Source organism: Tinamus guttatus, unplaced genomic scaffold (genome assembly GCF_059628265.1).
Source record: "Tinamus guttatus ecotype Peru unplaced genomic scaffold, ASM5962826v1 Tinamus_guttatus_pri_ptg000133l, whole genome shotgun sequence".
Classification (NCBI taxonomy): Eukaryota; Metazoa; Chordata; class Aves; order Tinamiformes; family Tinamidae; genus Tinamus; species Tinamus guttatus.
Genome location: NW_028288667.1, coordinates 1,651,377 through 1,671,881, shown reverse-complemented (window position 1 = coordinate 1,671,881; position 20,505 = coordinate 1,651,377). Strand labels below are relative to the sequence as shown.

Genomic DNA, 20,505 nt, shown 5'->3' with positions numbered 1-20,505 from the left:
CTCTAAGAAAATGAAAGTAACTCTTGTAGTTGTCATCACTTGCTCTTAACTTGGAAAAAAATGATTTTTTTTGTAGCCATCTCATGTCAGGCAAGTCTGCATGATTACATGCATTTAATAGATAAGAATAATAGATTAGAAATAAGGGTTGATACAATAAAACACTTGCATTTTATGTAAAGAGATGAACTTGGAAAAGAAAACTGGGCAACTTGGGGCTGGGCGCTAGCTGCCTGGTAGCTGAGGTTGGTCCCTGACAACTGGCAAAGCCTTTCAAGTGTACCTGGTACTGAAAAGTCCAATAAAGACTTTTTGGTGGCAGCTCTCTTCAAAAATGCCATTGGAGATGTGCCAGCTCGCCAGTGACCTGCCGCACGTCCCCGTTGCCTATAGCTGCCCCTGCAATGCAAGGAGTGAAGGAACCTGAGGGGTACATTTGCCAGGAACCTCAGCACTAGGTCTCTGGAATACGTGCAAGGAACAAGCAAGTAAATAGGGTATTTTTTCTTTTACAGTTACTTTTTGACCATAAATGGACTCTGCAAGTGAACACAGAAGGAATTGTAATGAGATCTGACGTGTGCATGAGCAATGTTGTGCAGAGCCGAGCAAAAGGAAAGCTCTGTGGGAAGGTGCCTGGCAGTGACGCGGCGATGCTGGCGGTGCAGAGCAGGTTAGAGCAGAAAGGCAAAGCGGAGCGTGTGTGGGAAAGCTGAAATTCCAGAGCTTCCCAGAGCCGAGGGGCTCCGGTGGCACCACCGACCACTCCGAGCTGCTTCTCGTGTTTGGCATCGCTCATGTCCCGCTCTCCCAGCTGCTGTTCAGCCTTACGTCTATTTCGCTTAACTCCTGATAATCCTGGCAGTTGGTGGGGAATGGCATCCATGGAAAGACCAGAAGGTGAAGCAGGCCAACCTTTCCCACAAACATGTGCTCTCCTGGCTCGGGAGCAAACTCTAACTTTCCCCAGAGCCATGAAACAAAGTTCCAGGGAGGGACCTCTCCTTTTAAGCCCAATGCAGCTCTTAAGAGGTGCTTCTCTTATGCTTACCCTGTGCGTATCCTACAGCCTAGCTCCTATCTCACTCACAGGTCCAAGAGGGAAATGCTGGTTTCAACTGCATGGCCATTTACTCTATGAGCACTCCGTCGTTTAGAAAAGAAAACATTTATATCATCTAAAGAACATGTTGGCCAGTTAAAGGGGAAAAAATAAATCCCCTTGGGCGTAGCCGCACCGTCACTTGAGATAAGTGATGGCGATGAAGATGTCGCGGTGTCCTGGCCGGTGTCTCATGTCGTGGTAGGGCTGATGCTGGTGCTCGGTGCTCCATCCTCTGCCTCGTTGCACAGCCAGCAGGTGAGCTCGGAGCGTGTCCAGCAACAGGCCCTGTCCAACGGGCTGGCTCGGAGCCCAGCCGGAGCAGCAGCAATTCCCAGGAGCGACAGGCCGGGGCAGGGACCTCTTCTGCTGGTACCGCGGGGAAAGTGGAGACTTCCTCTCCACATGGACAGGGACGTGTGTCTGCGCCTTTCTTGTCCCCCAGGCTTTGGAAGGCAGAGCCAGGCTTGCACATGGCCCTTCGTTGCAGGCTTTGGAAAGCACAGCAGTAAATATTGCCAGTGCTGTGGTGCTTCGTGTGAATCTCCATGGGTCGGGCCACAGCTCGGCTATTTTCATAGGTTAAAATCGATACTGCGTATAAATAGCCGAGCTCCACTGAAATGTCATCTCCTGTTGTCTCTTCAGCCCTTCCTTGTCGTCTAACCTTTTGCAGTCTGGACTGCCGCCGCGGTGCAGCGAGGGGACAGGCAGCACAGTGCTAGGAACCAAGGGCCACCGTGACTGCAAAATCAGGGCTCTTTTCTCCCTTCTGTGCAGGCCGCCCTGCGGTGCTAAAATGCTCTTCTGCTGCAAGGTTTATGTAGTGCCTTACCAAAACGTTTCTTACCTGGTTGTAGCGGACATGAATAAACCTTCTGCTCCCGAACTGACCGCTGGCTGCCATCGTTTGTGGGATTTAAAAGCCAAGATCTGGGCACTCTCTTACAGCCTCCCTGAAAGTGTTTCTTAAGTGCCAAAAGCAAATAAGAGCTCTGGGACCGGCCTTCTGCCCAGAGCTTGAGAACTCCCTTCCCTCCTCTTTCCCCTTGCCCTCTCATAACATTTTACTTTCAGGCTGCTAAGTCTTTCGGGTTTGTTATATTCCAGCAGCATGAATAAAAGCAGCACTGGATTGGTAATCATACACTGTATTTTAAATAATAGTGCATGTCAGTCACGGGCACCGTTTGGTTCTGAGCACTAAGCTTGGGTACCTGTATTAATAGTATCAGGAGTGGTCTGTAACCACAGGGACTTACAAAACTTACTTATAAAATCCATGCCAGATTAAAAAAATAAAATCTTGAGATGTTGTTGGTCTTCTCGGGGACAGTGGGTTTTGCCTCTTGTTGGGGAAAGACAGCAGTAAAAAACATAACAGTTTGGATACCCTGCTCCGCTGCCTTAATGGCTTTCTTGCCAAAACACTTTTCCACTTTCTTTATTTACAAGCTTTTCAGCAGTTTTTCCAGACGGTTTTGCTGAAAGTGTTGCTGCAGGTGCCAGGACCGTGAGGTCCCTGCCAGAACGGCGCGCACGTCGCCGGGCCGCTCGCAGGTGAGGAGGAGCTGAAGCAGGTCTGTCTCCGTGTCGGGTTAGACGCGGCGCAGACATTTAGGGAGAGAACATCGTGAAAGGTGTCCTGATATTTTGCTTTTACCACCAAGATGGGAAAGGTTTACCTGCAGCAGGTTTCCTCTGTGGGATGCTGTGTTGTCTAGGTGCCATTTTCTATGCACGTGTTATTTATTTTTGACTTGCGTGCTTTTTCTCACTTGTATTTCATTTTTGTTTGCCCAGAATGGTTGGCTTGCTGCAGATTTACCACCTTTCTTTAGAAAGAAAAGTTCTTGAGAACGTCGCTCGGATCCAAGGTAGAATTTCTCATTAAATATGAGGTTGAAAAGCGAGAAAGAACTAAGTGTAGACACTATCCCACGGGATAAGCCATTGCTTCAGCCATGCCTTTCTCTGCACCACCCGACTTGCAGCCTGGCTCTCTCTGCTCCTCGCCACGTGCTGGGGATTCAGTCCCACGGCTGATTTATTTAAAGGGAAGCAAATGCAGTCGCGAGTGACACGGGCCTCGCGCTCGGTCGCCAGGACAGCGGGAGCAGAAGCTGCGAGGCCTTTGGCTGCTGCTGCGTGCGCTACCTGCGCTGCTGCTTAATCACTGCTGCTGCTCCTGACGGGGCTTTCTTATTGAAAGGTTATTTTATTGGAAGCTTTTCTGGGATCAGACCAATAGGAAGTACGAACTGGCATGCATAGGGTTTTTTTGTTTGGTTGTTTGCAAGTGGATTAATAAAGCCCTACTGTAAACAAGATACATTGGTTAGAGAGCTTATTTCCTAATAGGGAAGCGCTTTATAACATAGTGTAAAAATAACAAACACCTTTATGTTTGCTTAGACATCTTAATGCAACACAAGTCACCTTTACCAAAAAAAAAAAAACCTCTCTGTAGCAAGAGACTTGGAATTGTAATCAGCCATTAAAACATAATGGGTTTCAGGGAAGAAACATTTCTACATTGCATTACTTAGTATTTCCACTGTTTCTCATTTTGATTTTGACAGAGGTTTATTCTGCACAGTTCTGAATACCAGATACTCATACAAATGATCTGTCTTAATATTGTTTCCAAGTTTTTATTTGATCTTGAAAAACATTTCATTATGTTTAATTTAGGGAAATGAGATTTCTTTAATTACTGTCTGTAGAAGCTATTAAAAGCTCAATTACATTTGCAAATTCATTTTTGAAAAGCTTTATCATTTTAAGATTAATAATAATAAAAAAAAATCCATGATCTGACTGCGTGGGACTTTCCCATACACTGAGGAGTTTTCTCCCTCCTCTCTTCCCACTATCAGGAAATAATATGTTTAAAATGGAAAAATTAATTATGCAGAGAACTAAAGATCAATGGAGCCTTTGAAATCGGACTGCGAGTTGGGAATTTGAATGAAGAGCAATTGTTTTTTAGTGAGATGGGATTACCAAAATATTAATGCCTCCCTTCACTCACTGCTGAGAGCCTGAGAAGGAGGTGACCTCCCTGGACTTCCTGGACCTCCCTGGACTTCCTGGACCTCTCCGGGCTTCCCGGCCCTTTCCAGGAGCGACGGCTGCTGGAGATGCTGCCGTTCATCCTCACAGGTGATCCCTAGGAGCAGAGGCCGTCCCAGCACGGGTCGGCTCTGTGTATCGCTCACACGTGTCCAGGCTGCTTCCCAGGGAAGAATTTGGATTTTGGATTTACACCATTCTCCGGAAGACGATGCATAGGCTTGGTGGCTGTTTAATAATTTATTATTTATTTTATGTTATCGATGCCTCTAGTGTTTTCTACAGTGCTGCATATTTCATGTAGCAGAGGGCAGAGGGAGATGGCCAGGCCATCTAGCACCATCTCAACAACCTTTATAAATTATTGGAAGTTTCCTTGGTAAAACCGATGCTACCCCGTCTCCAGCTGTACCTACAGTCGCACACAACAGCCTAATGCGGATTAATGGGGCGCTCATGGTGATGAAGGGGCTGCAGCCCTGCAGTTACTCCGCCAAAGAGAGGCAATTAAAACCCTATCACTGCAGTATAAATACAGCGAAATTAAGTTGTTGGCCTGCCACATGGTGGCAATTTTGACTTGCTGCATAATGAAAGCCTGTGTCATATTTTATTCAGAAGTAGTGACTCTACCAGGAAAATGTTTTTAATTTACTTGAATCAGTCTGGAGCAGTGTTATCGGCAATGAATATGAAGTGTGTAAACTCCTGTCTTATTGTCACTAAAATATCAATAGTGGTAATAAATGTTTGCTCGCTCTCTATTCATCACGGAGCTAAGCAAAGCTGGAAGTTTACATCTGGAAATCATGGAATATAGCCTGATATGATGAAAGACATGCATTAGCATATTCAAATGTAGTAGGGGAAAACAAATTACTTGTTTCAAATTATTCAAATTAACTATTCTCATAGCCGTTCTCTAAAACTCTAAGAGAAATTATTGAGTCCCAGCAATTGGGTTCTCCCAGTTTATTGTGGCTGCCTGCCGTTTTGGGGGCCGAAAGCTGCTCTGAGTGGCCTTCCCTCCTCCTTTTTGCAATGAAAGGGCTCAAAGTCAGCCTAAAATCAAGAGGCTTCTTGGTATGCTGCTTGTTCTGGGATGTTGTAGGGCTTTTGGGGGAGTAAATTCATGAAATGGGATTATATCATGAAATATTGGGGTAGGAAAAAATCAGAGGATTAATAAAATTAAGGAACTTCTTCCTGTAGTACAAATTGCAAAACTACTGTGCAGTTTGAACGTAAAAAGAGAAATAGCATTAAACACGATGCTGCCTCTCCCTCCATGAACGTTCCGAGGACTTAAGTTATTGCTGTTTCTCTCCCAGTGTTTCCCAGTGCTCTAGAAACACCCGTACCTGCCTCCCTGCCAACCCGGGCGAGCGTTGGGGCGTATTGGGCGGTCGGGGCTCCCCGTGCAGCGGGCGGCAGGGACGAGGGCGCCCTGAGCAAGCTCTGGCTTCAGCAGCTGGCTAATTTAATCAAGTCTTGTTACAGCAAAATGATTCCACTGTAAGCAGCCTGTAAAAACTGTAATAAGCACAGTAAGAAATGCACGGGGTTTTTTTCCCCTTTGTGGTTTTTCATGCTGTCAAAGCCCACTACCAGGAAAGCCGCGACGTGCCGCAAAGCTGTTTGTCAGCGCCCGGGTTTATTTTTGCTGGGAAGTATTGATTGCGGAATGAGAAACATTTAGTTGAACAGCGGTCGATGAGGAGCAGGCAAAGGACGCTCTGAAGTTTGACCCGTTTTAATTTGAATGAAAACACAGAACCCGGGGCAGTTTAGGAGCACAGGGAGAAACAGGAGGCACTGGGAGAAATCGCCTCTCCCGGGAATGAAATCTTCCTTGCGCTGGAAAAAGGGAGACCCTGTTAGTTAAAGAAACCAGTTGGGAGAGGAGGACCCAAAACGCCAATTTCTGGTTCAGTTAATATATCATAATTAATCCTAGAAAAATGTATCCTGTGTTATTTTCTTCTCCTCGTTTAAACCCAATACAAAGTATCTGTTGGCAATCAATATTAATTACAGAGAAATCATGGCCCACTTTGGCAAATGCTTACAAATAGTTGTTAAAAAATTAATGTGAAGGTTAATAGACTGATTTCAAGCAATGTTTAACCTGTGAAAAATATTCTTATGTAGACTTTTGCTAACAAAATGGTTCTCCCATATTAGTGTAATGAATAATTCCAGAGTAAACCTGTTGAACCTACTGGGACAAACAAATTCCAGGGAAAAGAAGAATCTTACTTACATTTAAGCAATAGCAGGAATCTTAGTTACATTTAAGCAATAGAGGTTAAAAAAGAAGAAATATCTGGGTCATGCTCTTGGTTGGGCTCCCCTCTCTCTCTTGAGACTTCATTTTGACTTTTTTGTTTGAATAAAAATGGGTCCTGCTTGTGTAGATGAGATCGCTGCTGCTGCGAGCTGCTTTGTGCGTTGTGTGCACGAGTGTTTTGTGTCCTGGAGACTGAAAACTGCTCAAGGGTGGGTGTCCTTTTGCTCTCCTTCCCCCTCCCAGACTAGTTAATCTGCGATGTGGCTGCAGATAGCTCTGCTTTCTGCAAGGGTGGCATCCAGGCTGCCAGTAGTGCCCTCAACCTGCAGGGAATTCCTGGTCGCTGGGAAGAGGCAGGATTTGAGGGCCATGGGTTGATGCTTCTGTTTGGGTTCCTGCAGCCTCGGGCCTTGCTGGCCATCCCATTCCCTGCAAGGAGCCTCGGCTGGTACCTGGGGGCTGCCTCCTGCAGCGGGATGCTTCGATTTCTTAACTTCTCTTAATCGTCTTTATCTTCATGTCACTTAATTTCCCAAATCTTGCTGCTCTCCTAAGGAGAATTGGTTGTGGTTTTTGCTTGGTTGTTTTAAGGTGACTCCTGGGTCCTCTCCTGGTCGCTGAGCATGGATCGGTGCGTGTAGAGCAGCAGTGCAGGCTTCCCCACGTAAGCGTGAGGAGTGACCAGCAACATCAAGGCTCGTGATCCACCTGCAGGAGATCGATGAAGCCCAGAAATGGCTTCTGCAGTTTGTGCCTTAAACGCCAGGTCATCGCTGCACGTTTCTTTTCGTGGCATTTTCCTTGTTGCCCTCTGAAAGCCCTTGTAAGAAAAGATGACCTACAAGAAAAGATGCCAGGGACAGTGGGCGACAAGGGCCACTGAAAAGTGTAATTTTAAAGGTGGCTTTGATGGGCGTGAAGCTGGAGAGATGCCGAGGGCTGTGAAAGTCCCTCCTGTGCCGCTGGGCCGAGTCGCGCGGGGTCTCCTCGTGCTCGGGCCCTGGAGCCGAAGCAAGCGGGACCTCGCAGCGCCGTGTTTGTTCAGCATTAAGGACATAACTTAAATAATTTAACTAGAGCAGTGGATTTATTTCCAAATAACTTGTGTCTTGTTTTGAAATTTTCCCTTTTCCCGATATTTTGGCTAGCCAAACAGAAGCCCTCCTCTCTCTGCGTAGTCACTGTGTCTTCCCACAAGCGAATAGATATTTCATTTACTCCTTTGCCACCTCCCTCTGTGACATCTGCTTATTTATCACTGTCTTTAAGGTCCCTTTTGTGCTTGGTAATGTTCATATTTTTGGTCCCGTGGTTACTGCTATTATAAATTATTATCCAGTAAGATTTATAGCCGTGAGACTTGTACAAATAGTCTTATCTCCCCCATTTAATGGCTTAACGCAAAGAAACCTTTGCTATTTTCTAATGAAATGGTATGTAGAATTTCTAGATGCATTTTTGCAGATACGCCATAAAAATTTAAGTCTGCAACGAAACTACATCCGACAGCCTACAAATCACATGTGCATTGAGATTGTTCAGGGTATCTGGATGCTGTACCTGGAGTAATTCTACAATGTCAACAGTCACTGGAACCCCCATCACTAGGGAAGCGTAATGTTAATTGTCTATGTTTATTATTTGTTTGTTACCTCGTTTAAATGCACAAGGAAAAAAATCATTTAATTTCTGCGTGGGAGTCGCATGGAAAAGGCCATATTATTTTATTCCAGTAGCACGATTCATAAATTTTCAGTTCTTTCTCTTACTCCTCCTAAATCACACATGGCTACTTTAAAATAGGGTTTTGCTGTCATTAGTTTTGCTTTTATATGACATTTTAGTGTCCGGAACTAACATAAAAGAACCACTAAAGATCAGCTCCTGCCATGGTTGATTTATCTAGGTTGCACAGTATGTCGTGGTGGGTGCTGCGGCCCAGGGTTTCAAGAATTAACAACAGCCATAGCCCTTGAGACCTGATAGGAAAATTACTGACATTTTAATTTCTCTTGCATTTCCTTGCCTGGGTACCCCGTTTTTATAAAGCTTATTGTTTCACGTAGCATTTCAGCAGACAGGCGCTGCCCTCTTGATGGGAATGCTGCTCCCAGCCAAACCCAGGGATCCGGGGGCTGCGGAGTCAGGGCCCTGTCTGCTCCCGAGGCTGAGCCAGGCAGCGATGAGTGATGAGTTGTCCTCTGGATAACAGAAATTGGCCCGTTTCAGGCTGCTAGGGTATTACCAAGAAATGTTAAAGTTGCTTACATCTCAAGTATGACTTCTAGAAGTTATTTTGAGTAGAGATGAGGGAAAAAGGTCTTATGAAGGAGAGGAGTGGTTATTTCTAATTGCTGTTTTGCTGTTTTTCGGTAGGTCTGAGCCAAATAAGAGTCACTCAAAGTAATGGGGATATTTTATAGCAATCTGCCATCCTGCAGGTTGAGACTCCAGCAGATCAAAATATGATGGGTTCTTTATTTCTTTCTTTCTTTTTTTTTTTTTTTTGCAGTAGCAGTAGAGGAAAAATGAGAGAGAGAAAAGCAGGATTTTTTCACTGTGTTATGTTTTTTCACTGTGTTATGTTATCTTATGTTGAATTATTAAACTATAGGAAATGTTGAGGTTCTTTGGTTTGGAGTGAACACTATGTTTATTGTAGAGAATAACTCTCCACTATCAGGTGACAAAACTGGAAGACCTTCCATCTCTAGCCAATTGATCTATTGCCATATAAAACTGTTGGGATTGTATAGTTGGTGTAATAATTTTGGTTGCTTATTGATCTTTCCCAAACTTAATATCAAATTTATCATAAAAAGATGTTTTACATGTGCAGTTAATGAATAACCTTTATGCTCTTTCAGCGTGAGAAGCTGATACATGAGTTGGAGGAAGAAAGACATTTGAGACTTGAGAGCGAGAAGAGACTGCGGGAGGTGACGCTGGAGTCGGAGCGAAGCAGAGCTCAGATGCGGGGACTGCAAGAACAGTTTTCCAGGTATGTTGTATGAGTAGACTGTGTTCAGCATAGGGCAAGAACAGGCTGTGATACAAGAAGATTAATGAAACTCCTTGGTGACTTGGATGGAATCTAAGGCCAAAAGCGGCACCTCTGAAATTCCACAAACACAATAAGCGTTTGGCCAAGTGGCTGGTATCATCCTGTAAAACAGAAGGGGCTTATACCATTATTCTACATAAAGATGTGAACATTTCATTTCTAGAGATTCTTGTATTAGAATTCCCAGTATTTTTCCACAGGAAGTACAGGACTTCATGCTTCTCAACTACTGCATGCCATTGAGGAATTTGTTTGCTTGTTTTTAATTATTTGAACTGCTGGAAGAAAAGCTGTTGTCTTTACAATTGAAAGTAATGTCCCATTAACTGTTAAGAATGGGTTTGATCAGTCTAAATAATTGAAAAAAAATACATTGCCTTTTACCTGCTAGGTCACCACCTGGCTTGGACGTGTTCGGGATCTCTTTCTGCATTGACCTGAACAGAGTTTTGTGCTGGAACATTGCTCCGCTTACCAGAAAGCCGCCTTAGACTTGGGGATTTAAGACAAACTATTCAAATAACCACAATAGAGATTGGAATTCTTTATTGTTTTTATGATACACAATAATATCATCAAATACAATCTTTTTTTATTGCTTTATCATGTGATCAGAAAATAAAACAATCAGGACAGAATCAAAAAAGATGATGGAATTTTATGTTGTATATTTTCCATCAACATTAGGTATTAATTCATTCCTTTTGCCCCTTCAAAATGTTTGAAAAGCTCAGGTTCAGTTTAAAATGATGAAAACAGGCTATGGGGCAGGTATTTTAATTTGATTGCTTGTGTGTGTATGTGAGGGGGGATTAGGGTTTTCTGTTTTGGTTTTTCTTTTTGTTCAGTGTCTGCCATGATGCTCCTCCCATGCATGACTGGGTTTCTAGGCAACAGTGAAGAAGCATTTAACAGTAATAACAAAATTTGATCTGATTTTTTTTTGAGGGGGGGGAAATTTCCAGATTTTTTAATTTAAAGATTTTTTTTTAAAAAAAGCTTTTATAAATGACTGAAATTCCTTCCTCTAAAAATGCTAAAGCTCAAGATTTTCTTCCTTTTAAATTTTTTCTTCTTGTTTTATCATCTTTGAATTAAAATTTTAATTATTCTGATGAGGCTCCCAGAATGGTACACACAGGCATGCACACACACACACACACACACACACACACACTTAAAACCACTCTGAGTATTCTTAGTTATTTTGCTCTCTTGCATATTCGTCTTTATTTATGGAAGAAGGTCTTAAGGTCCTTGTTTTAGAAAAGTAGTTCTTGTTGCAATAACTAGAAGCCTTTGTGCTGTTTAAGTTGATGTGGCCCTGGTTTAACAAAGAAAGAGTGTGAGGGGAAAATAAACAGTGTCTGCAGTAATGTATCTAGTAACTTGGTAAATTTAAGGGCTGCACGTGCAGAACTTTACAGCATAACCTTTTGTTTTTCCTGTAAAATTGTGGCAGTCTGATTCCAGTATTTCCAAAAAGAGTGGCAATGTTATGGAGGTAGCATCCCTGAAGTCCACTGTCTGCAAATTAATCCATTTTTTCCTCCATTATTATTTACAACCTAGGTCTCTCTCAAATAATTCTAGCAAGAAGCAGAGAGATGCAAGTTGTTTGGTTTAAAGCTTGTTGTCTTCTTATTTTTGTGCCTGTGATTTCCATAAAGGTGAAACAACCTAAATCAGTATTATGTGCTTCTCATGACTGTGTACGTATTAGCTACAATGAGAAAAGACCAACTTAAACAGCACTTTTCACTAATGGCACCTGAACTGGGCCCTGTTGTTGCCAGTGGCACAAACTCCCATTGGCTTCGTTAGCGCTTGGACCAGATGCAAGGAGGAGAACGCGGCTCTTAGGCGGTGTAAAAGCAAACGAAGGGTTAGCTCTGTCATGATGGATAGTAGAGATTCTTCTTATGCCTAGTAGAATATTACAACATTATTGTACAAAACCAGACTTTTTTTCCCTAAACAAGTGTGTTTTTCTCACTGTGTGAAATAGCAGATAATGAAACTGGCAACGGTGCTGTGGAGGGATCATGGTCCTGAAGGGCTGGAGCCTTTCATTTTTTTCCAATTTGCCGTATGATTAAATGGGACAGGAGAGGTGCTGATAGGAGATGTTAAAATGGAAAGGGCTGTGGAAGAGGATGCCTAGGAAATAATTATCTGCACCCAAATTCTCTGCCTTTCAGAAGTACGAAATAGGTAGAAGACTAAAGTATGGACATAATCTTTTAAATTTGTGTAATTCCTAAACAGAGTAGATTTATGCGCAGTTATTCCTGCACTTGCATGCAGCAGAGCAGGGTAAGCAGTAATTTGGAGCATGTTTTTTTTTTCCATCTCAGACTAATTTTCTAAACATCTTTGAAAAAAACGAAACGTAATAGTATGTGGAAAGCTCTAAATTGACCTTTTATAATGGGGGAGAAAGATACCTGTTCCTATCTGAAGTTGTGTGAAAACTTTATTATGTAAGTGCGTAGCTGGAGTTTGAGGACTTCAGAAGGCAAGCTCTCTTTTTCTGATGTTTACTTTTTATTGACGTTTCTGTTCTCAGCAAGTAAGCAATATTCCGGCTAAGCCTCTGGAGTAAATCGAAGTCCTCTGTCTTAACATCTGTATAAATCTGTCAGAGCCTTAAAATGACACAGTGGCTGGTTTGATAAATACGTGACGGTTACTGCAGAAGGAGAAGGAACTTTTAAACGCAAACCTTTTCCTGAACTGCATCGTGATGAATGCATGTAGATGAAAGTTTGTTTTTTATCTTTATTGGGGTAATTGTGTTTAAGGTGTGGAGGGTCCTTCAGGGAGACGACTTAGTGCTGAAGCTGGGGTTTTGCTCTGTAGTCAGATGCAGTTAGGCTTGCATTGCCTCAGTGTAATCTCACCTTGGGGTGAAATCCTTTATGTTGCCTCTCAAAACCGCTGAGATCTGTTGCTTTTCCGCAGCTGCTCTGCAAGGCTCTTTGGCATGAGAATGTGCAGTGCATAAAGACTAACCCTCTAGGACTAACCCTCTACATTTCAGCCTCATTTCTTCGAAGACAGTGCCATGCAGTTCATCTTCCTTGTTTTGAAGGTCACCATTTAGATCAGTATGCGCTGATATCTCTGGCTGGTTATGGAGAAAAAAAAAAAAACATGGGCTAACCCATGTTGCATTTTATTTTGTTTCATTTTTATTAATTATTTGTCTTTTTGTCCATTGGACGACTTCTTTGGGGGCATTAGAGAAGAATGGGCAACCTCTGTATTTCGTGTGTCTCCTTGTTCTTGGTTTCAGCTGCATTTCCTCTAGGAAATTCAGCATCTTCCTACAGCAATATGTACAGAAATGCAACAACACCCCTGAAGCAGTGGGTGTGATTTATACTATCACTCTGAAAAGCACACTAATATACACACCATAAATTGATTACATTTCTGCACATCAGTAAGCAATACAAATTGTTGCTTGTTGAGTAAATACAACACACATGACTCCAAACTGGTATTAGATGTTAAAGCAGTAATGGAAATAGCTTTGGCTTAAGTTATTTTGATTATTGTTTTTGGTTGAATTGAAACAAACTCAATAAAACACAGTATTGTAAGGCATGTCTGTAAGCAGTAATTGAAGGTGCTAGTATCAAGTCTTTAAAATCCGCTTTGTGTAAATATCAAAAATCCTCCAGTTAAGATGACTTTTTATAAGTATTTGTGTCTGCGCCTGGAAAACAGTCTTGGGCTTTCCAGAATGCGAGTTACCAGAAAAACAGCAAGTGCTTCTCATTTGATGCCTCAGGGTCCTGCAGGTTGGATAGCTGTATTTCCCCCCTGTATTTTTCCTCATTTTAGCATTGCCTCTCGTCACGGTTGACCATAGGGTGGCACTTCCACCACAGGGAAACGTGACCACCTTGTATCTGAGAATGTTCGACATGCAGTGACGGTGTCTCCCTTGGTCTAAGCAGGTGCCCCTTGGTTTTCGCCAAGAACTGTTGATTCTTTCTGCTGTCTTCTGCCTCGTCTGCAGATGAGTGGAATTGAGGACTGTTTTCTTAGCAGCTGTGATAAAGCTGGTATCAAAGGCTGCCCTGTATTGTACACGCTTGGATTTTATTACATGTGGTTGTGCTGTAGGCACATCTCACTTGCCTGCTGTCCTCCAGCTCTGTTCCCAGCTGCAAGGAGTTGCTGGAACATGTTGGATACCTGGGTCTGAGGGTCCTGGGAGTGCTTGCCGAATGGGAGGTGGAGCTGGTGTCTGGTTTTGCAGGCCCCATGCTGAGGTTGGGTGTTTTAGCACCTGTGCAGAGTGCCTTCACCTAACCTTGCTTCCCAGCCCTGGTCAGGCTTGCTGAGCCTTGGGAGGTGGATTGAGCACCAACGATGTCGCTCTTCACCATGGATTAGATTTGCAGGAGTAGAGGACAAAGCTTCGTATCTGTTGGAAAGGTGAATAGTCCCGTTTTTAAATAACACATTTTTGAAGGTAGTTGTTCCGTATGTACCCTTGGCTTCCTTCAAAAGCTCACGTTCCAGTTCTGATGTTAGGGTGCAACTGATTGAAACGGAGGTATTTTTGCATGAAAGTTGAGCAGGAACAAAAGCGGTGAGGCCAAGGGGACTGCAGAGGGTTGGAGAACCGGCGTAAACTCAAAGCACAGAAATCGTGCAGAGAACAGAAGTTCTGACATGCCGGTGTGTGTGACGTATATTGACTTATGTAACCCTTTTAAAGAGCAGTAGATTGCTTCAAGCCATATTTAATATGCCCAGAAAGGAGCATGCAGTTCTTGAAGTCCTCTGGGCTCTTCAGGCACCCGAAGCTGCCGTAGGAGCCTGCCCTATTTCAGTGCTCTGACGTGCTAGTGAATCATGTGGAAGCCTTTCATGGCAGCTCGTAGCTGCTCTGAAAGCTTCCTTTGTATCTGCCACAGACAAAAGCACAGTTTTCTGTTTGCTTGGAGCATGCCAGGTTGGGTTTTTATGTGTGCACACACTGACAGTATGCATCATGCTCCTGTTTCTGGGAGGTGGCACCTCCTGCTGATTTATCAGAGCACGCAGTGGTGCTGTGCTCCCTCTTCTCCTTTAGCTAGCACTAAATTGCAGTAGGAGATAGTGGTGTTTGTGAGTTGTTTGTTTTTGGTTTTCCCTTTGCACAGGTTACAATGTAATTCTCCAGTTCCCCTTTATCATGCACAAGACAGTGCCAAAGCTAAAAGCAGTGTGGCAAAACTCGAACCCCAGTTCCACAGAAGGTCACCAGTGCCCATACAGTGGTCCAAAACCAGCATATAACCCCCTCCGTGTGTTACTTCCTTGGAATAGCAGGGGAGCTCACGGGGGCATCTCTCAGTCATAGATAGTGCTCAAGACTAAGGGCAGGGATTGCCATGTTGCGTTCCTTGTCAGGAAACAAGGCCCTATCCTTTTTTATTTTGCATGATAACATATATATTGTTATACATACCAACAACATAATAAATTGTTGCTGGTATTTCTAGCTATAGCCCATTCTCCTGTGTAAAATATGCTTATATTTATGAAATAAAAGTGCTGATACAGGAGCCAAGTACTGTCACTGTGAGCTGTTGCCACCTACCTAACTGCTGTGCCTTCGTGTATGGTAAGATGTTTTCAAGGTAAATAGTGCTGGTAGTTGTCAAGAGAACTTCTGTTACGTATCACCGGTCTGCAGTTCTTATTGATGTATTTTTAAACTTGCACTGTAACGGGCAGAGTACAAACACTGACTGTTTCTTTCCTGTGGCACTTTTCATAGTTTGGTTTCTTTGAACTTGTGAGAGCAGGCGAGTCATGTGTGTGGCAGACGCCGTTCTGCAGTTCCTTGATGCCATATAAAGTAAAGGGACTATTCAAACCCACCACATTCCTTTACATCTTTAATAAAAAGATCCCTTTGCTAGACATGATGGATCCCTTAATCCCAAGGACTTCAATAGGATGAGCACAAAACGATCCATTTCCCTTGGGTTTACTTTTTCCCTTAAGTCAAGTCATTTGATATTGATTAGATGTGGTTTCAGTGAGTAACATTTTAAAATGTTTTATTTTAACATTATATTCTAAATTCTGAGCCATTAGTCAGGAAAAAAAAATGCTCATGATTGCATTGGAATATCACCATCACTTCACTTTTTATTCATCATTCGCTTTGATGTCCCCATGTATTGGTACCCTGTATATGAAAGACCAAACTGCTTGGGTTATTTTTTTTATTTGGAAAAAGCCTGATATATACAAACATAAAAATAAGGCACTGTTGTGGGGATTTTGGGAAGAGTGAAAAATCATTTTAGAAGGCATAGGCCTACTCTTTACCACGAGATAGGGGCATGTAGTAGATGAGAAAGCAGGAATGCTTAGCAGTTGTTCTCTCTTTGTCTTCCCTAAAGAGAAACAACAGGGTACATATACAATAAAAGTTGCCAGGGACAATTTGAGGCCCCAAGAAAGAAAAGTGGAAGCAAGCTGGTTAAAGAATTAAAGTGACTTAAGTAGATGCAAGTGAGTTGTGTTTTTCCTGATTGTCCTCAAAGGCACCAGGTGAAGCAGTGAAGCCACCATGGACCTTTGCAGGCATAGGCAGTTAAGAGAAAGAGTGTTATCCCAAAAGATGACTAGGAGGTTGGATGCAGAAGGTCACAGACCAATTCAATATCTTAAAGAATTAGATGAGGTTCTACAATGTTCTTCATAAAGAAGACAAGCAGGATCCCAAAGTCCTAAGTCACTGTCTGACAGATATATCAAATGTATCTGTTGTCATGCAGCTACTCAACATAGCTACTCAGATTGAGATGGAATTTTTGGCATGATTTCTGTAGAATAATTCAGTAGGGGTTTAAAGCTTCAAATTTGTGTCCTAAATACCATTCTGAAAGGAGCCTGCAAGATAAGCTTAGGAAGTATATATGAGCATTTGAAAGAGAGTTCTCTACGTTTTTCTGAAAGGTAAGAAATGATTAATTCCTTTTGAAATGGGTGATGTATTGAAAGCCAAATAAGTGATTCTTGTTGAAGATAATAATTTGATCTGTTTAGCTCAGGCTAGTGTTGTAATATGTTGTTGTAGCTTAGACAGAAAATACCCCCATCACTCGCTCCAGGCTGGGTGGTGGGGAAGTGGGACAGGCCATTTCAAGCTCCATGGCACGAAACCACATGTGGGCTAAGGCCAGCTCAGACCACAGCGCGCTGCGATGTGATTTCAGTTGTCTACAGGATATTGTGCTTCCCTCCGGGTGTCTCATAAAACTCCTTGGACCCGCTCTTGTTGAGGCATAAAGACAAGTTGTCATTACTGAAAAATCTCTACTGCTGTCTAGACTTTTATTATTTTTGCTGTGAATGTTTTAGAAGCAACTTGCTTTTTTAAATTATGATTAAGAAAAAAAGTATGAAATAACAGTGAAAATTACTAAGATACTGGAAATAAGACCTAGGAGGAGAGTTTGGAGGAGTGAATATGAAGCTGAAGATGACAAAAGAGCCACAGTCATGTGTAAACATATATTGAAGGATGTTATAGATAGTAATTCTAAATATTAAAAGAATAAAAGATTGTAGCTAGTAGGATTAATCTTAGCTTCAATTAACTGCTAATTATAGTCGTAGAAAGAATAAACAGTTGTGGGAGTGACTTGAATTTCAATATAAAACCATATGCACATACTGCAAGGGAAATTGTGTTCGGTTGCTTTGCTCGAGTAAGTAGGTTATGAGAAAATCTTCCAGGAAGACTTTTTCATTAAGTGTCATGTGCTTTGGGGAGAGCTGCCACGTTGAGCAGTGCTCTGTGGTGAATCTCATGGAGAACTTTGGAATTTAGGGCATGGCTAGAGTGAGATGCTGCGGCCTTTGTGGCAGCTTCAGGTGATTTGCTTTTGGGAAAGCTTTTTCTCGATGAAAAAACAATGATATTGCTATGCCCTGAGATACGAGGGTTTCCCTTTCTTGACCCAGTAGAGATTTCTTCCAATCCAAAGAGTTTGAATAATTTTATTACAATGTTTTGCAGAAAAGATAGTAATAGACAGTATCTTCAAAGGTGACAAACTTCTGTCTAGATTGCAGTCATAAAACGGGAAAGCACTTTTGCTTGTTTCAAAAGTTCTTATACACATATTAAAATGGAGAAAATGCCTTCATTTATGAGACCACCAGATTCTACAAACTGTTTGCTTGTTAATAGCCTTTACTATTGCCATGCTCTGAAGGACTGTTTGATGTAGGAATGACTCTAAATAATCTGAAAATGCTTTAGTTTCTAGAGAAGAAGGCTTCTCATATAACTAAGTACTTTAAAAAAATCAGTAATTCTTTCTGTCACCTTTTCTACACAAGTAAATAAGAATGAGTTTCTTTTTTATGTGAGGGAATTCTGCAATGGATTCAATCTCCCCCTGTTTACATTATTCAGCGTGCAAGAGCCAGATCCATCCTTCTGTCAAAGCTGAACATAAAGTTCCTGCTTCAGATTTAACTGTGTGCCTCTGTCCTTTTAAAATTGCCTTCACTTCCTAGCATCTCTATAACAAAGGACTATTAAGAAGGAAATGGGAGGAAGGCATTTGAGAGAAGACAATGTGGAGATAGAGATCTGGAATCCTTGCGGAGGAGCGTATTGTCGCGAGACACCTCGTCTGCTACGGTTTGAATCCAGCACTATAAAGAGATCTGTCTAAAGGGAAATTTTGTCCAGTAAAATGATTAGAGAAATTAAACACAGATAAGGGGAGCAGAGGAGGAAAAAGGTGGTGGAGAATAGATGTTACTTCAGAGGCTGTCGCCAGTGATTTATGATAAGTTTAAAGGGCATCTTTTCCAAAGCATCCATCTGCTTTAAGCTACCAGCCTGTCTCCCAGGGATGTTTTCTGCACCAACACAATGACTCGATCTGGCTTTAAAGTCTTTGCTTGTCCCCATAGTCTTCTGCAATGGTAACTTTTACTAATTTACCTCCATCTTAGGAGGGGGGAAGGTAGGAAATGTCGGTGCCAGGCAAGGCTGGAAACCTCCCTCGCAATCAGACCTGCCCTCGTGCCAGCCAGTCCTTGGGCTCCCCATGCTCCAAGGCTCCCTCCTCAAAAGGCAGCATTTCCCTTGGTGGATAGAGACATATGTCTTAAAAATCAATACGTGTAATGATAGTTAAGGCTGACCTTCTAATTGTGTGGTTCGATTGCAGTTCACTACCCAGATAATATGGATTTATCCTATTTTAATATCGTATCACCACAATCGTATCATGCTTGTGGTTCCTTGTGTCAGATAATTATAAAACTATACTTAACTGCTGTGCAGTTTTCAGGTTATAGACTGTGTCTTTTTACTAATGGGGCAGATAGAAACATATAAGTTTATGATCAGATTTTTTGTTGGTGGTGGGTTTTGTTAGAGGTGACTAGAGGTAGCCGGAGTTAAGAATTTTCCTGTCCCATAAAACTTGTGTTATAGACTGTATGTGTGTCATTAATGAGCGGTAGGGTATATTCAGATTGATGGTTGTAGGTACAGAGCAAATTAAATTATGAGGGAATATTCTGATTAAAAAGCTGACATAGAGCTAAATGAACTTGACAGTGATACTTCTTTTATGAACATGATTGGAATCTTCAAAGGCGTTAGTCAGCTCAGCTTAAATTTTACATTGACAGTTTTACAACAAATTAAAACAGGGACGCCTGTGCTCCGTATCTAATTGCAGGCAGGTAAAAATTTAGTCCAGAAAAGTGCTGAACCTTTCTGAGGTCCTGGTGTGCCTTCTGCTCTCATTAAAGTCGAAAGGAAAGCGGCACTTCAAGTGCAGCGGAAGGCTGGGGCCCTGAGGAGCACAGACATGTAGATTGGAGGTTCAGGGGATACCAACATGAAACCCAGAATGTTTCCTGTCTGCACAGAATAACTGGCGAGTTCCTGGTCTTGTCTACATCTCACAACAAGGTTGCCTGTTACTCATGTGTGTATTAGACGGGGATGAGCAAGCAGTCCCCTAACAAACTCCAAAAAACGAAGGGCACAAGCAATAGCAGGGAAATACAGCCAAGGATGGGCCCGAGTTGGTGTTGCTTATTCCATCCTAAAGTGGGCAGTATAAGTTGGGATTTTTGCTCTTAAAGTCAGCTTGGAATCACTGTAGAATTGTATCTTTACTCACGTTTTGCACAGCTGACTTTGTAATGCTGGTATGCAAGTAAAGAGTGATCTTTAAATGTGACCAACGCGTAATTTGTGAATATAATCAGTTTATCATCTTGCTTGGTGTAACCTCTTAAGTTGATACAATACTAAAGGAAATAGAATAATTTATCTGCCTGACTTGAGGTGGCAATATATTTTTTCAGCCTACCAGCAATTTGTAGCCTGCATAGATTGGATTGTTTCACAGGAGAATTATTATGGTAATTTTAATTTTATCTTTGAACTTGCAATTATTCCACTGTATTGTTCCAATTAACAGGCTATGCAGCCGCTCGCTTGTTCTCACTGCTCAGAATTGGACAGCGCAACTTAAAAATTTAGCTTTAATCTTTTTCTTCTATCAAAACGTTTTGGGTGTGTAGCACATTTCAAAAATCATTATTCAAAGATGCAGCAAGTATATATAAAACTGAAAAGCTGTTAGGTGCAAAAGTTCTTCTAATTAGTCACCTCTTACACTGATATTCCATCTGGCTGGATGCCCCGTAGATATATCCTCAGAGATTTATGCCCTGAAGGGGTAAAGGTTTCTTTCAACTCCTTGTCTGCTGGTTGTTCATTTTCCTGTTACAGATGTGGCTTGGAGGAAAAACTAAAAAAATATATAGGTTTTTTATTTTAGGCCATCAGCAGCAGGACGGATGGAGAGCTCTGAGGTTCTTAGTCCTGTCTGAGGGCAGGTCTCAAGATGCTTGCTCAGTTTTGCTCTGGGTCTAGCTGAAGGTGTCACCCCCTGCTAAAGGCAT

At 42.4% G+C, this 20,505-nt stretch overlaps 1 protein-coding gene across 1 annotated transcript in view; it reads left to right on the top strand.

The window, feature by feature from the left end:
* Positions 1 to 20,505, top strand: part of NCKAP5 (NCK associated protein 5) — a 322,734-nt gene that overhangs the window by 148,270 nt on the left and 153,959 nt on the right. The window contains exon 5 of the mRNA XM_088521803.1: positions 9,335 to 9,468. Coding sequence (XP_088377929.1) covers positions 9,335 to 9,468 — 134 coding nt within the window. The remainder of the gene's footprint in view (positions 1 to 9,334; positions 9,469 to 20,505) is intronic.